This window comes from Passer domesticus, chromosome 17 (genome assembly GCF_036417665.1).
Source record: "Passer domesticus isolate bPasDom1 chromosome 17, bPasDom1.hap1, whole genome shotgun sequence".
NCBI classification, from domain to species: domain Eukaryota; kingdom Metazoa; phylum Chordata; class Aves; order Passeriformes; family Passeridae; genus Passer; species Passer domesticus.
The window spans coordinates 8,223,709-8,238,140 of NC_087490.1; the positions used below are offsets into that span (position 1 = coordinate 8,223,709).

A 14,432-nucleotide genomic window follows, 5' to 3' on the forward strand; every position below is an offset into this window, starting at 1 on the left:
CTCCAGTGCAGAATCAATACAATTCTAGGCTGCATTTAAAGCTTTTAGCTGCAAAACCCATTTTGCTGTGTTTCCCACATTATCCTTTGAGTGCTGCTGTTGATTATAATTAATCCTTATAACATCCTCCATTGTGTCAAAGAATATTCCACAGATCAATTAAGTTTCACAACACCTTTGAGGTGGTGGTAAAAAACAGTACACTTCTAATTGCTGCTTTCTCCTTCTAGAAGTGTCTCTGTTTTACTAGAGAGTGCATGATTGAGGGCAAAGGTTGTTTATATAAAAGCAGGTTAATATCTTGTGCTCTGAAGCTGTGAAGTACTGGGGGCACTCACCTCTCCTTCTCTTGGGCAGTGAGCAGGGGGAAAGATGAGCTACCACAGCTGCTTTGCTCATGTGGCCATTTCCAGCTTTCAAGATAAGTCTGCTGCACTGCACTAAAGCTGGTGGATGTACCAGTGCATTTCAGGTACTGGAACAACCCAGTTCTAATGCCAAGTGGGGGCCTTGAGCTTAATTCAAGCACATTTTTTGAAAAGTGTCATATGTTAGTGTGACACGGTATAAAATTATAAAAGCTGGATGTGGCTCTTTCTGTCATTGTTCTGCTGTTGTTGCTCACTCCTGAGAACTTTTGTTTTACTGAAAAATCTGTGAAAGCTTGTGAAGTCTATATTTGAATATATATAATGAGAAGAAATAAACCCTAGAAGGGAGAGATGGAGTTGCAAAGACAGTCCTCAGTGGCATTGGTTTGTGAATGATGATTATTGTAGCAGTTTCATCTGAAATGTATTTCCCGCCCCCGTTCAATTAACAACTCAGGGTCTTAATGGACAGAGCCTACAGCTGCAGCAATCCATCCCCCAGAGAGAGAGATTCCAGCACCTGAGGGCAGTCTGCAAAGCCTGGCAGTGCCATTCCTCATTAGAAAGGGAGGAGAACTCCTCAAGGGAGCATCCTACTGCTGTAAGGAGCTGCCTCCTGAGGGTTTCTGTGGGGGAGACAGGGCTGGAAAAAGAATGAGTCTAAGCCCAAATGGCATCTTAGTTTTGCAAAGCAGTGATGCCTTGATCCAGTGAAGACTGTGTTTAGTTTTGACTACATGAAAAGGAAGATGAAGAAAGTGGTGTGTGTTTCTCCCTCCCATCTCCTTCTCTCTTTTATCATAGGTAAAACTTTAAAAATATACCTTAAATATTCCCTCCAAGGCTTATTTCATTGCAAAGGTACTGGAATTTCTTACCTTGGTTGTGTCCTTCTTTCATTTTAGTTCCAAGACCAAATTTATTCCTTGTTAGCCAAAGATATGCTTTTCAGTGGTACAAGATGTGAAATCAAGATGTATATAGGATACGTCTCATTCTGTGCACAGGAGAGCTCTCAGCTTTTTTAAGCAAATCTGTTTCCAGGCTTGGCTCTGGGAAGTATAATCAGGAGGATGCATTTTATCAAATAACTTGAATTTATAAATGCAAAGATCATGGTGGATGAATACATGAATCAGCAGAGGATGGAAGTGCCCAGCCAGGAGTATCCAGGACCCTGTGTGGTTTTTGTAGAGCTTTGAGACCACTTCTAACTAGAGAATCATTCAACAGAAAATCTGCAGAAATTATGGCTCCAAATAGAGAAGTACTGGAATTTCTTGCATACATGAAGTGCCGTGTGATTGATGCTAATGGGTAAATTCAGAATGTAAACTTGAAGACTGAGAACTGTTTAATCTGTATGCATTTGTTATGAGCTGGGGTTTATAATAGCTAATCAATGGCTTAATTTTTTTGCTTTGATCTCTCTGTGCAGGACACCAGCCATGATTGGATGCTCTTTTGTGGTGGACCGAGAGTATTTTGGTGAGATTGGCCTGCTGGACCCTGGCATGGAGGTCTATGGGGGTGAAAACATCGAGTTAGGCATGAGAGTGAGTAACAAAGAGCCTTTGTGCATGTGCAAAGAGTTCTGGGGAGCTTGTGGCCCAGCAGAGTTGCTGTCTGACTGATGGGCTCTTTTGCTGGAGTAGTTGATGCTGCAGCACTATCTGCAAGTGACAGTGCCAGTAAATGAATGCTCCTGGCTTTTTGGGCCTTCAGAGAACTGATAACAGTCAGGAATATGCTTTATTGGCTCATCCTGTTAGTGTCTGAACCCAAAGAGAAAGGTTTTCCCCTTTCCCAGTGTCTTTCCTGGTGCAAAGAGCCACTCTAAGTCTCCATGTGCTCATTGCCCTTAGCTGAGGTTGTACATTTGTGCTCTGACAGATGCAACACCTACAGAAAACTGAGGCCAGGCTGGTAGAAGTCAGTTGTGATGTTCATCATACACACATTATGAATGTTGGAATATTTTACAACTCTAAGGATCCTCCTTGTAGAAGAAGAATACAGGGTGCAGGTATTCAGTCCTGTTGGACAGGTCAGTGTGAAGTGTGGACAGATGACCTTGGAATACCAGTCCCTGTGGCCTGGACCTAAAGGAGGTTTGATACCATCCTTGGATGATCTCTTGTCCTTGGTTTCAAGGTGGTGCTTGCTAGCAAGTCCTCCTGAAGCCTAAGGAACATGTCTTTCCTTAGCATTTGGAAATGAGGCCACTTAATGTTGCATGAACAGGGTTTCCTCATTATAAAGCTGACTATTTAATTATTTCCCCTTTACTCTTTATCCCCTGCTTCCCAGTAACATGTCCCTGGTGCATGTAATGTGCTCATTAAAGCATATATTCTGCTCGTGGTGAAACACTGAACACCAAATTAGTCCATTCTTTATCTGGCTCTTCTTTTTTTCTAAAATGGCTACAAACTCCTTCACACCATTGGACTGAGGAGGAAGGTCACTGCAGCAAGAGTTTATTTTCACATATGGGTGTGTATTTGTTATTCCAGCATTGCAAGAGGGATGGGGTTTGTAATGGGACTGTGTGAATACACTGCTTATACTTTAAGGTTCAGAATTCACATAGGGGACAGAAAAACTGCTACCACAAATCATCCAATTTTCCTTAAGAGGGTCAGGCTATTACCAGGATTGTGTGAGCTTTCCTTTATCATTGTGCAGGGCTTTGAGCTGTTTGAAGCTTTTTCCACATGGCTGCTCCCAGAATAGATTGAACACTCTGGCAAAACTCTGGCGTGGTTGATGAATAAGCCTCCTAAGAAATCTGAAAGCTGTCGCTCTTCCTTAGGCCAGGAGAACTTGCTGAGTACGATTAGAGCTCCTGGTAAACAGAGGCAAAGGTTTTAATAGGATTATGAAATGGCACTTGCTTGAAGAGACAAGGATTTGAGGTGAGTGAGGATGGGCTTTCAGGGATAGGGAACCTGTTAAAGCCTGCAGAAAGCTTGGATCTAGAAACCAGCTCTTTTTCTTTGGGTTTTATTTTGGTTGGGGGCTTTTTTTGCCCTATGAGAAATGCTATCCCTGCTGTTTGTAAAGGTTTTATGAAAATACAAGAGTATGAGTTTGTTGTGAAATAAGCTATGTGTCCATAGCACAGGTCTGTTACTCTGTGTTTCCAGCCTGGTAAGTAATATACAGTGTCTGCCTCCTAATTTGCAAATCCTATGTGCGATCCCCTCCTGTGAGTCTTTCAGAGCTGTCAGAAACTAACAGTGTGAAAATGCACAGGAACCTTCTCCCTTCTCTCTAGGCTATTTATAAAACCACTGTGAATTTATCAAGTTGGGGTTTTTTTAACTCCAGAACCTCCAAGTAAATTGCAAAAAATCACTTCTTTCCTAAGGCCTGGTGCAGTGACCCATGCAGGGATATTTGGTGCCTCTCCCCACCTGGCAGAGGGATCTGTTGACCAAGTGTGACTGCTTGTGTGAAGCAATGAAAGATGGAAAAAGGAAGGAATACATGAATGAATAAGTAAAGGACAAAAATTAATATAATAATAAACAATAAGATGTAGGGAAAGTGGTGGCCCATGCTTGGCTGAAAACAGTCCCTATCTGAAATAGCTGTAACAATAATCCTTTTCAACTTTTTTTAAAACTATTATCATGTAACTGCTAAGAGAAAAGGGATTAGGCTTGGAGTGTCTGAAATAGATTACATTGCATCTAGTGAACCCTTGTTTAAATTGTTTTAATAAAGTGAAATAGGGAAACTCAGTGAAACTAATGAGCTGATTTGGGAGGATACTGTTTGATAACCCAGCTAATTCCCATGAAATCTATTGTTTATTAAAAAATCCTGATCTTGGGTATTCCACTCTTGGCTTTGCCCTTTTCTAAATTCCATAGATGGAAATATTTAAATCATTAACCTATGTGATTTTCTGTACTGAGCATGAATAAGAAGTGCAGCAACAGACTGGGGCTGCCTGCTATGCCTATTGGAAGTATTTAGGGCTCTGCAGCTCTTTTTTAAACTCCTATTATTTTTTGAGTAAATAATGGTGGTTAGAGCTGCAACATTCTCCTGATGAGGTGACTTCACACTGAAGCCCATGTCTGTTTGCCAAGAGAGGGAGATTCTGGTTTGGTTGAGAAAAAGCACCAGCTGTTCTGGGAAATAAAAGGGAGATGGACACATTTGCAGGCTTGTGATAGAGAGGAAATGGATGGACACTTACACAATGTCACCTTGTACTGTACTTTTCAAAGGTGGCAGTTTCACCACAAGGTGGATAAATTGGGGGACTGTTAGGACAAATGTTGCTATTCTCTCACTGTTCTCCAACCAGCTACTGAAGCTGATGGGAGTTATTATTAGCACCTAAACACAGGAAATTACAGCATCCAGTCTTGGCTGCCTCCTCTGTGGATGAGCTGCCCTTCATGAGCACAGGCTGAAGAAGACACTCTAAATTCAGGGTAGATCATCTTTGCTGCTCCTGAGCATCAAATGGTCTCTCTGACCTGTAGTAAGTACAGAGAGAAGTCCCAATAGGAAGAGAAAGTGAAGCAGTGCTTGAATGTGGAGGCAGACAGGGATCCCTTTAAGTGAGGGTCCCAAATTATGACCCTGTAAGAAACTGCATGCTTTGCAAGCATCCTGTGAGTTCCATTCCTAGTGGGAGCTACAGACACACTTAATTATTTAGAAAGGGATCATATAAACATTAAAAGCCTAGTTTATGATTTAACCTAATACAAGCAGTTTATGATGCATCTTTTTATAGTGAGTCATTAATCATTGCACTAAGGATCCCTCTCTTCCTCTGGTGCTCCAGTGATAAGGTGAATGAATTGCTGTTCTTTTTACTTTTTGCCCATCAGCTGTAATAGTGGGTGGAAAGAGATCAAGCATTTATTTTAAAGGATACTGCAGCAGAAATTAAGTTCTGTTTCCGCCATTAAGAATCCAAAAAAATGAAATTTTTTTAAAAATATGTTGCCACATTGATAACTACAAACAAAAGTCCTTTTCTTTTATGGCCAGCATCAGGCTGCTTTATTCTCAGTGGCACTGAGTGAGCACCAGCAGGTTGTCCCAGGTGACTTTGGTCACTTTTGTGGCACTGTCAGTGGAACGTGTGTGGGAGCACAGAGCTCCTCAGGACTGAAAAGAGCTGATCCCAGCCAGGATCCAGCTCAGACCCTGTGTGCTCTCTGCTGTTGTGGCTTAGTTGGTGATGGAGGCCAAGCTGAAACCAAGGGTTGTGTAAACAGAAATGCAGTCCCACTTCTGGCTTACACAGGTACTGTGTGTACTGTAAAAAAAAATCATGATGCAGATGATTTTTTTTTCTTGATGAGGAAATGAAGCTCGTTTCCTAATGGACTTCCATGCACAAGCACATCATTATACTTTCCAAACTTCTGTTATATGCCCTACCTTTACTTTCTTTAAAAATAGATGAACTACATTTTTTCTGAGCAGAAATGCTAATGGTAGATTGTTGAGTAGTGAATTTTTGACCTCATTTTATTACCTTTAGCTAAAGAGATTTAGATTCCTTTGAGCAGTCAGTGTTTTAAATGCAGATTCCAGACTGGTATGCTGTAATAAAAATGTCACAAGGTTTATGTATAGCAAACTTTAATTCTGAATTCTGGACAATGCTTTTTGCTCTGCGTGATTCATGAGGCCAGGTCCCTAGTCTTGGAGCTAAATAGAAACTCAGTTCTGGTGAGTTACTCAAAATTCCAGCATTTTTTCACATGTGCTGTGGTAAAATATAAGTGAAAATTGCACAAAAAATAGAGGTTAATCAAAGTGTCTTATTATGGTGAATCTGCAAATACTTCATTTTTATTTGGACCTTTCCCAAGCTGTAATTTTTAGTATAAATTAATTCAGTTTTGACTTAAAAGTCTTAAAGCCTTTTAGTTCAAAGACGTTTAATCACTTGAACTATGTTAACAAAACCCCACAGTTGCTGACATCTGAAAAAGTAGTGTGCTCTGTCCTTAGACATGCCTATTCACACTGGAGTGCAATAAATCAGCATTTTCAGCATGAAGTTAAATGCTATTAAAATGTTTCTGAGCAGTTCTACAGTGCCTAAGCAAAATCCTGGTAAGTGATGTAATCTGCTATTGGAAGTTGCCCCAGTGCTTAGGCTGCAAAGATCTCAGTGATAAATCTCCCAGGTCTCCAGATAAAGTGTGTAAGTCAAGGTGTCCCCTTTTTCCATCTCCAGCTTAATTTAGCAGTTTATTAAGCATTTCCTAAGTTAAAGGAATGCTAAGCTTGTGGAGCCAGGCATGAAGAAATCACAAAAGGATTGAAGTCGTGGTGCCTGGACTCCATGAATTCCCAGCTCCCTTCCCTTTTCAGAGCAGGGACTGGAGCAGCTGGCTCTGTGCTGATGAGCATAAGTGATGGGGCAGGTCCTCAGCACATCCAAGGGCTCAGCATCTCCTCATTCCACTGGAGCTCCACAGATTCAGGCAGGATGGGGTCAGGCTTGGCATTTGTGTCCAGCAGTTCTGGAAATGGAGACAGACTTTGTGACAAGGGAAGGAGCCCCTGCAGGTGTTAAACCCCAGCCTGCTGAACCCTGGAGTGTCCAAAACCACTCAGAGCCACCAAAAACCACCCAGAGTCACCACTGGGGGTTGCCCATGGCCAAAGTGTGCATTGGCCAGCTCCATGGGCTGCAGAGGACAATATCTGTGCTCACACCTGGGAGAGAGCTGTCAGCAGTGCCAGGGACCCTGATCCCAGCCCTGAGGTCAGATCCCCACCCCAAAACAGATCCAGGGAGATGGTGAGGATGGGCTGATTGTAGGGATAACCAGCACTGGGGACAAGGTTCAAATGTCTGACCTCAGCCATATTTCAAAGCAGGGGGTTTCCTCTGTAAAAGGTAAAGCAAACAGTGTAAAGCAGAGCCAAACAGCTAAAACGTGGCCCTGGGCCTCTTCTGATGAAGTTAAGAGTACTTGGGTTTTTCTCTGACCAGATTATTAATATAGTCTTAATTGTACTTTTAATGGGATGTGTCATCCTGGTTTTGGGGACAGAACCCAAATCCCTACCTGTCTGCAATTTCTTTGAACTATAATGTTGTCCTCTTATTTTCTTTCTTATTTTCTTCATTATTTTTCTTTTTATTAAAAGAAGGATAACTTCAACTTTGTGTGAGAAACAATGGTTTCATCAGAACACAGCCCAGTGGTGCTTTAGCATGAAATTGCCAGCACACTACAGGACTGGAGCTTGTGAGTACCCTTAAAAACACTCTCTAAAGTGGGAGCATTGGAAATGGCTCAGAAAAGAGCATCTGGCCATTTGGCTCCAGTATCACATCATGCTCCATCGAGTGTAACATTTTATGTTACAAACTCTTTCATGTACCAGGACATTATCAAAGCACAGGGCTGGAAATTTCAGAAAGAGATCAACAGCAAAAGAACTGAGGGAAAAAAAAAATGTTCCTTAGTCTTTGCCACTTTCTTCTCAGCCCCTCTCCTGCAGGTTTGATCTCAATCTAATATGTGTTCATCCTTAGAGGCAAGTGTGAACTGAATGAGAGAGAGGGGGGAAATGAAGAGGAGAGTGTTAATTGAGATTGAAATAGGTTTCACTTGCCTAATGATGAGTCTGAACCAAACACTAGAGATGAGCTACAGCTGTTCAGAAACTTTCTGATACAACATGTTTTGTGTTGCAAAATAACAGCTCGTCCAGAACTCCAAATGATCTGCAGAGATCTAAATTTTGATGCTGATTACTGAAAGCTTGGCTTGGGCTGTTTTGTACCCAGAGGTGCCCAACTGTCAGTCTTTAGCTTGGTCCCAGCACACCTGGCAAAAGATTTCTTTGTGTTTTTCTGTAACCATTTTGAATCTCTCTCAGAACTCGGGGAAAAAAAAAAGAAAAGAAAAACCAGTTCTGTGGAAAGCACCCTTTTTCCACACAAAAAAAACCCAAAACCCAAGATATGAAAGATCCAGAATACCAGCTGTTCCCAGAGAGAGGGGATGCTCCTTTCTTAACTGACTTTTTGAGTAGCTCCCCAGTTGGTTCTCATTTTTTGTGGGGGATAAGAGGTTTAATCAGGAATCTCTAGGAAATATAAAAGGCTCTTAAGATGGGAGAAGTCCTCTCAGCCCAGATTTCTGCAGCTGGAGCAAAGATCTGGCTTGGAGCAGTGTCCTGTGTGGGTCACAGCCCAGACTGCTTCCCTTGGCAGTGACCAGGGCTAATGAGCTCATCTGGGAAAGTGCTTTCCAAGCTTGGGGCTGAGCTCCTCCAGGCTGAGTGCAGGTCTGGAGGTGGGGTTGTTGATATTTAAATGCACAGCTGAGGTGCTGCCCTTGCAGGAGTGTTCAGGTCACCATTATTTATGATGTTAAACATTTAAGTCATCACCACTGGCAAGTGGAAGGTTTTTTTGTCATGGGAGCATGAGGGTAACAGAGCTGATCTTTGAGAGCTGTAGGTTTGTAGGGTTAAGAGTTGTGGGGCCTAGGGTTGCTTGGCTCAGTTTTAATTCTGCCTGGAAGACTTTGCGAGGTGATGTGACATTTTCTTGCTGTACCTCTTTTGGTCTGCTAAAGAAATCTCTAACTGACTAATAATTAGCCTTGCACTGGTGTCACCTGAATAAGGCAGAGCATGCTGAGCTGACCTGTGTGACAGGTTCCTCTGAGCTGAGGAGCAGGAGCAGGGAAGGATTAATGCATGTAGCTGTGTTGTTGGATAAAGGTCCACTCCTTGGTGCCAAATTTATCATTATCTGCATTGTGTGTAACACATGGAAAAAAGGCAGCTTAACACTGTGCTTGAAAGAGCATTTTGTGTAGAAGGCAGCAGCAGATTATCCAGCAGTGAGAGGTGAGTGGGTGCTTCTCCCCGCCAGGAGCTCCCAGAGGAGTGAAACCTGGCACCTCCTCTTAGAGGAGCCAGAACAGGGAACCAGATCCTAATCTGGCCAAGCAGAGACAGAAAAAAACTTCATTAAAATACTTATAGCCACAAAATTTCATGATGCTCTTAAATTTTGTTTTCTGCAGAGGAAAAATAGGCAAGCAGGTTGGCTGAAATGCTTTATTAGCATGTTTATTGTAACACAGCTCTGTGTGTAGTTTCACTGCTGGCGTGCTGCAGCCAGGCTAGATTCACATAGATAAATTCCCTCTGCATCCTCATATGTCATTGTTTCTCTTCCATGAATATCAGATTAGATTTCATAGCAGCGTTAGACATATATTTAACGTGCACAAAAGCATTGGTCAAAATGCCAATTGCTTTCCATTGGTAGCTTTCTTTCAACATAATGGAAAGGTGTTAGCTATTTAAAAGAGAGGGAAAACAAACACAAAATGACATAACTGTCATTTCTATTTGTATTCTAGGCTTAGAAAAAGCAGATCTCATCGAAAAATCAGATTTAATATGACATACAGAATTTATAGCATGAGAAATGCAGCCAAGGAGAACCCAGAGAAGCAACAAAATCCATTTGCAAAATCTGTTTTGGGTGCAACTGCATATCACATAGTCAAGTGTTTTGACTGTGATAAAATAATTTATTCACGTGTTTAAGTAAAACTGTAGCTGCATATTTCTACCCAAAATGCCACTTAGATTTCCGCTGTGTCTCTGAGAGAATGTCATTTGCACAAATACCTTCCTATCAGAAGAAAAGCAAATGACTCAATAGCCTGGGAGCAGGTCCTGTCTGTAATTCCTGGCATGCTCTGAGGAAGTAGGTAAATGAGTTTGGTTTCATTTAACCAAGGGGAAACTGAGGCAGAAGGCTCCAAGATGTCTCCATGGGATGTCTGAGAGTCATCTGATGGCAGAGACAGGCTGAAACAATATAAAATAAACTTTATTGTATTTCTCTACTAATTGGTCTGAATTCAAAATCTGAAATGACTACTGGAGATTACAGCACCTGCATACATTGTAAGCACTGCACTTGAAATTCCTGTGCTCCTTTAGGGCCTGATTGAGGGGAAAAAAGGACAAGGGTGATGGACTTCAGAAGAAATGAGTGAGTCCTAAGTTCTGGGTCTGAGTAGGAGTGCAAAGCACACTCAAAGCAATCTTCTTGAGATCTGTTTTCCCTATTCCTGTTTCCAGCTGGTATTGCCACGTTGTGCTGGCAGGTTCCTGGTGGCTTGCAGAGTTTCTGATACATCTTCTGTGGCCAGGGACCACTGTCCTTGATCCCCCAGGAAGGGGAGGTGGTGTCATTTTCTGTCTCTGCCTCCCCTCCACTTGCCAAGAACAGCCCTTGGGGCAGTCTGGCAGCTGAGGACAGCGTGGAGTATCCTGCCTGTGCACACACATGTCATATTCCTTCCCTTCCCTCGCTCTTCTTATCCCTCATCAAGAAATCCATTGGCTCCCAAACCCTTGTACTGCAGGACTGTGGAGTCTCAAGCTGTGATGCCTTGGAATGGTTGCCTAGAACAGAGGCTACACAGAGTTAGGAGGATGAAGTGGGTGTTTGTCTAAGGTCTTCAATGGATACACCCTGGGCAGCCAAAAAACCTTGCAGAGGCTCCCCCCAGGATAGAAAATGGTAACAAGATTTTCAGATATAAGTGTGGTCTATTTGCATATCAGGCATTAATCCTACAATTACAGCTTCAGGTAATTAAGTCATATTCCCCCATTTTGCTCCTTCCTCAATTCACTTTTGTCTGTACTTTTCAGGGCCCGAGGTTGTGAGGTGTCCTTGCATCACAGCCCCAGAGAGATTGTTTTGCCTAACTAAAATGTGAAGACAATTAACTACACTTTCTATGCAGTTTAGACCTAGGCACTGATGCAGTGTAGGATTCGAAAAATACAAAATCTAAAATCTTAAGGCATCAGCTGCACTGGTGCATGTGCTGGGCTGGCTGGTGGGTCGGTGACCACTGAGCTGTGAATGGGGCTGTATCCTCTACCCTCTGTCTGTGGCTCAGCCCTTCCTGCTGCTGCCCTGACATCGTGCCTGTAGCCAAGAGGCGCCGATCTGCCAGACCCCCCGAGCCTCAGAGAGATGCTGACAGTTCAGCTCCAGTTAGCTGCAGTTCAAGGTCAAATAGGACTTTAAAATATGAATAAATGTCAGGGTTTGCTGGCACATCGATCTCGGTCTTTTTGATTACTGCCAGATCGCATGAATAAATTAGCCTTGACAGGTGCGATAAATTGTATAGACTACTGATCTCAAACAGTAAATGTTAGAGAAGGACGTGGAAGGCCTGGAGGGGAAAATACCCTCTGCAGATGCTTGCATTAAATGAGGTGAGCTTTGATACAGTGCTCAGGGGGTGATCTTCAGGCAGGAGGAGGCCTTTTGTTCATTTGAGATTCTGTGCCATGCCAGGGCACATCTCCAGCTGTGGTATTGATTTCCTTTGTCAGAAGGAGTTTGGGTTGCTGTGCCTTGTGAAGCAAGAGAGCTCTGGAGCCTGTCCCACCACTGCCCTCCCCACCCTTCCAGGGCTGTGAAAATGGCCTGGGCTCAGGCCTTCTGGGTCCCCAACAGCAAGCAGCTCTCCAACTACAGTAAAACAGAAGTAGAAGGCATTGGAAGTGTCTCTTGGAATGTTGTCATACTGTGTTGAACACTGTCAAGCCACAACTGAATTCTGTGTGTCAGACCTTGGCTTTGCAGGCTCTTTTTACTTGGAAACCAATGCTGTTATTTAGAAAAATTCACATAACACAGAGTACATGCTTTCTTTCTCTGTAATTTCCTGTAAAACATAACTGGGATGCTTCATTTCCCTCTTATGCATAAATATTAGCAGTGCCAATCACTAGTTAATTTTATTTTTAATAAGAGGTGTTTGTCTTTTGTTGATTACTAAATGAGCACATGAAAATAATTTGAGGATAGGGTGGGGGTTATTTGCTCCTATTTCCTATACCTCTACCTAAGAACTTTCAGTTTTCCTAAATCTACAATTGAATATTGTAATCCTCTCCAACATCAGACACATCACAAAGCCAGACTTTGTCACAGACATTTCAGCTTGTTCTTTTACTGATATCCTTTAATTAAGCATGCCCTCTTTCTGCAGCACCATGCACACATTCTGTCTCCCCATCTTGATAACTCATCTGTGTGTTTGTGTATACAAGTCTGTGTATACATGTTTATGTGTAAGTAGAGATCATGGACTAGTGCTCATTTTGGGCCATTCTTCCTCACAAGGGCTTCTGTGAAATACTTGGATTTATGCTGAGACACTGAGCTTCATAGTACAGTTAATCTGAAATGCACAATTTCAAATGCAGAAGCATTTTTCTCTCCAAAAGCAGACAGATATGGATGTGCTATATTTTGTAGCAAGAGAATTAAAGAGAGAAACTTTGGGTTTGCCTCAATCGATTTTACAAAATGAAAGCAGAACAGAGTCTAAATTCAGTGGATTTTAAATTTTCATTGTGAATGTTCTGCACAGCTCCATTGTCTTATAAATATACAGCCACCAGTTTTGTACATAAATTGTCCCTTTAATACACATAATAACATACATATGATCTAAAAGAGAGTGTTACAAGTCTGTTGTTTATGTGCCAAAATATTTGGGTGCTCTGATGAACTGATACATCTTCAATACAAGTGTAGTGTTAGAATGGAAGGAGTTAGTTACTAAAAGGGATTTTTACTTGCATAAAAATGCCTTTTTTAATATAAAAATAAGGTGGGGTAGACAGAGATCAAGACAGAAAAGGCTGGGAAGAAGAAGGGCCTTTCCTATTACAAGATGTTCACCAGATGGATGATATCCTGCACACACAGGCTAAGGATGGTGTTAAGAACAGAAAATGAGATGTATGACAGAAAGGAGGGTCAGCCTTGGTGCTGAGTGAGAAGAAGCAAATTGCCTAGCAAGAAGGATTTTGAGAATCATAGAGGAGCTCTGCGAAGATTAGCCAATGCAGGCAGGTGTCTCCAAGCCTCAAAATGTGTGCTTTTCTGATTACTGGTATTAGAGAGAAAAAAAAAATGTTTACAAAGCAGTAGGGAGGAGAATGAAGATTATATTTTGAGGGCCAGGGAACTATTGTGCCAGACTTAGGAACTGCAGAAAAAAAAATGCTGTTGAAGTAAACAGATAAGAGAGAAGCATTAGTATTGCTAGAATTGGGGCTTCTTGAACACATGCCAAATGAAATGTGGAGGGATTTGCTCATGAGAGTTTAACGATCTTCAGTCAAAAAGGCTGCAGAGATTATTAAGGATGTTTTTTACATTCCTACAAAAGTGCTTGCCTGTTTCCACTCATAATATTTGTTATTTTTCTGATCTGGGGCAGGGCAGCAGAGTGGGACATGGCTCTGTTTCTGTGTCAAACCAAGGTTTGCCAGGAACCTCCTGAGAGAAGAGGTGGAGACTTGGTAAAGTCAGTTTGGAAACTACCTGTGGTAGTACCAGCTGCTGGAAATGGACCTGGCCCATCCCTGCAGGGGAGGGAGTTGTGGATAATGGATCATGGAGGCAAGCCCTCAGTGTTCTGCAGTGAGCACCCTCAGTGTTAAGCCAGACCTGGTATAAACCGAATCAGTCCATTAACTTTCCTGCTTTACCTTGCCTCCTCCTTCCCATCTCCTCCCCAGGCCATTTTTTAACTTGAGGGTCAGTGTGTTTTGCTTCTGGGCTTGTGCTGAGGTGTTCCCTGGGCTGCAGCAGAAGTGGGAAGGGATTTTGGGAAGCTGCATTCAGACCCAGGCTGGTGTCACCGTGTGCTCTGTAGGTGCTTTCATTCATACAGGTTACCGTGGCTGTCTCCAGCTGGAAGCACAGCAAAAATAATTGCTGAGGGAAATGTGGTTCATTTTTCTCTTTCCTCATTAATCCCTATTCAGTATCTCTTCAGGAAGATGCAGTGATGTGTCAGTGTGCTATAACTTACTTTCTCTCCCTTTCCATTTGCTCTGCCTGTTTTAATTAGGCATAGCCCTGTTGTCCATCTTACTGGAGCAACATTTCCTGTCATGTCAAATGTCAAAGGCAGTTTCTACATTAAAATAGAGCAAATTCTCACACTTATTAAGATGGCTTTTTTAGATCTT

General features: G+C 42.3%; 1 protein-coding gene across 3 annotated transcripts in view; it reads left to right on the forward strand.

The window, feature by feature from the left end:
* Nucleotides 1-14,432, forward strand: part of GALNT9 (polypeptide N-acetylgalactosaminyltransferase 9) — a 129,330-nt gene that overhangs the window by 64,431 nt on the left and 50,467 nt on the right. For 2 of the 3 annotated variants that reach the window (XM_064392127.1, XM_064392128.1), the window contains one exon: nucleotides 1,810-1,927. In XM_064392127.1, the coding sequence (XP_064248197.1) occupies nucleotides 1,810-1,927 (118 nt within the window). Of the gene's footprint in view, nucleotides 1-947; nucleotides 1,176-1,809; nucleotides 1,928-14,432 lie in introns of those variants that run through there. The other variant, XM_064392129.1, reaches the window with a different exon arrangement.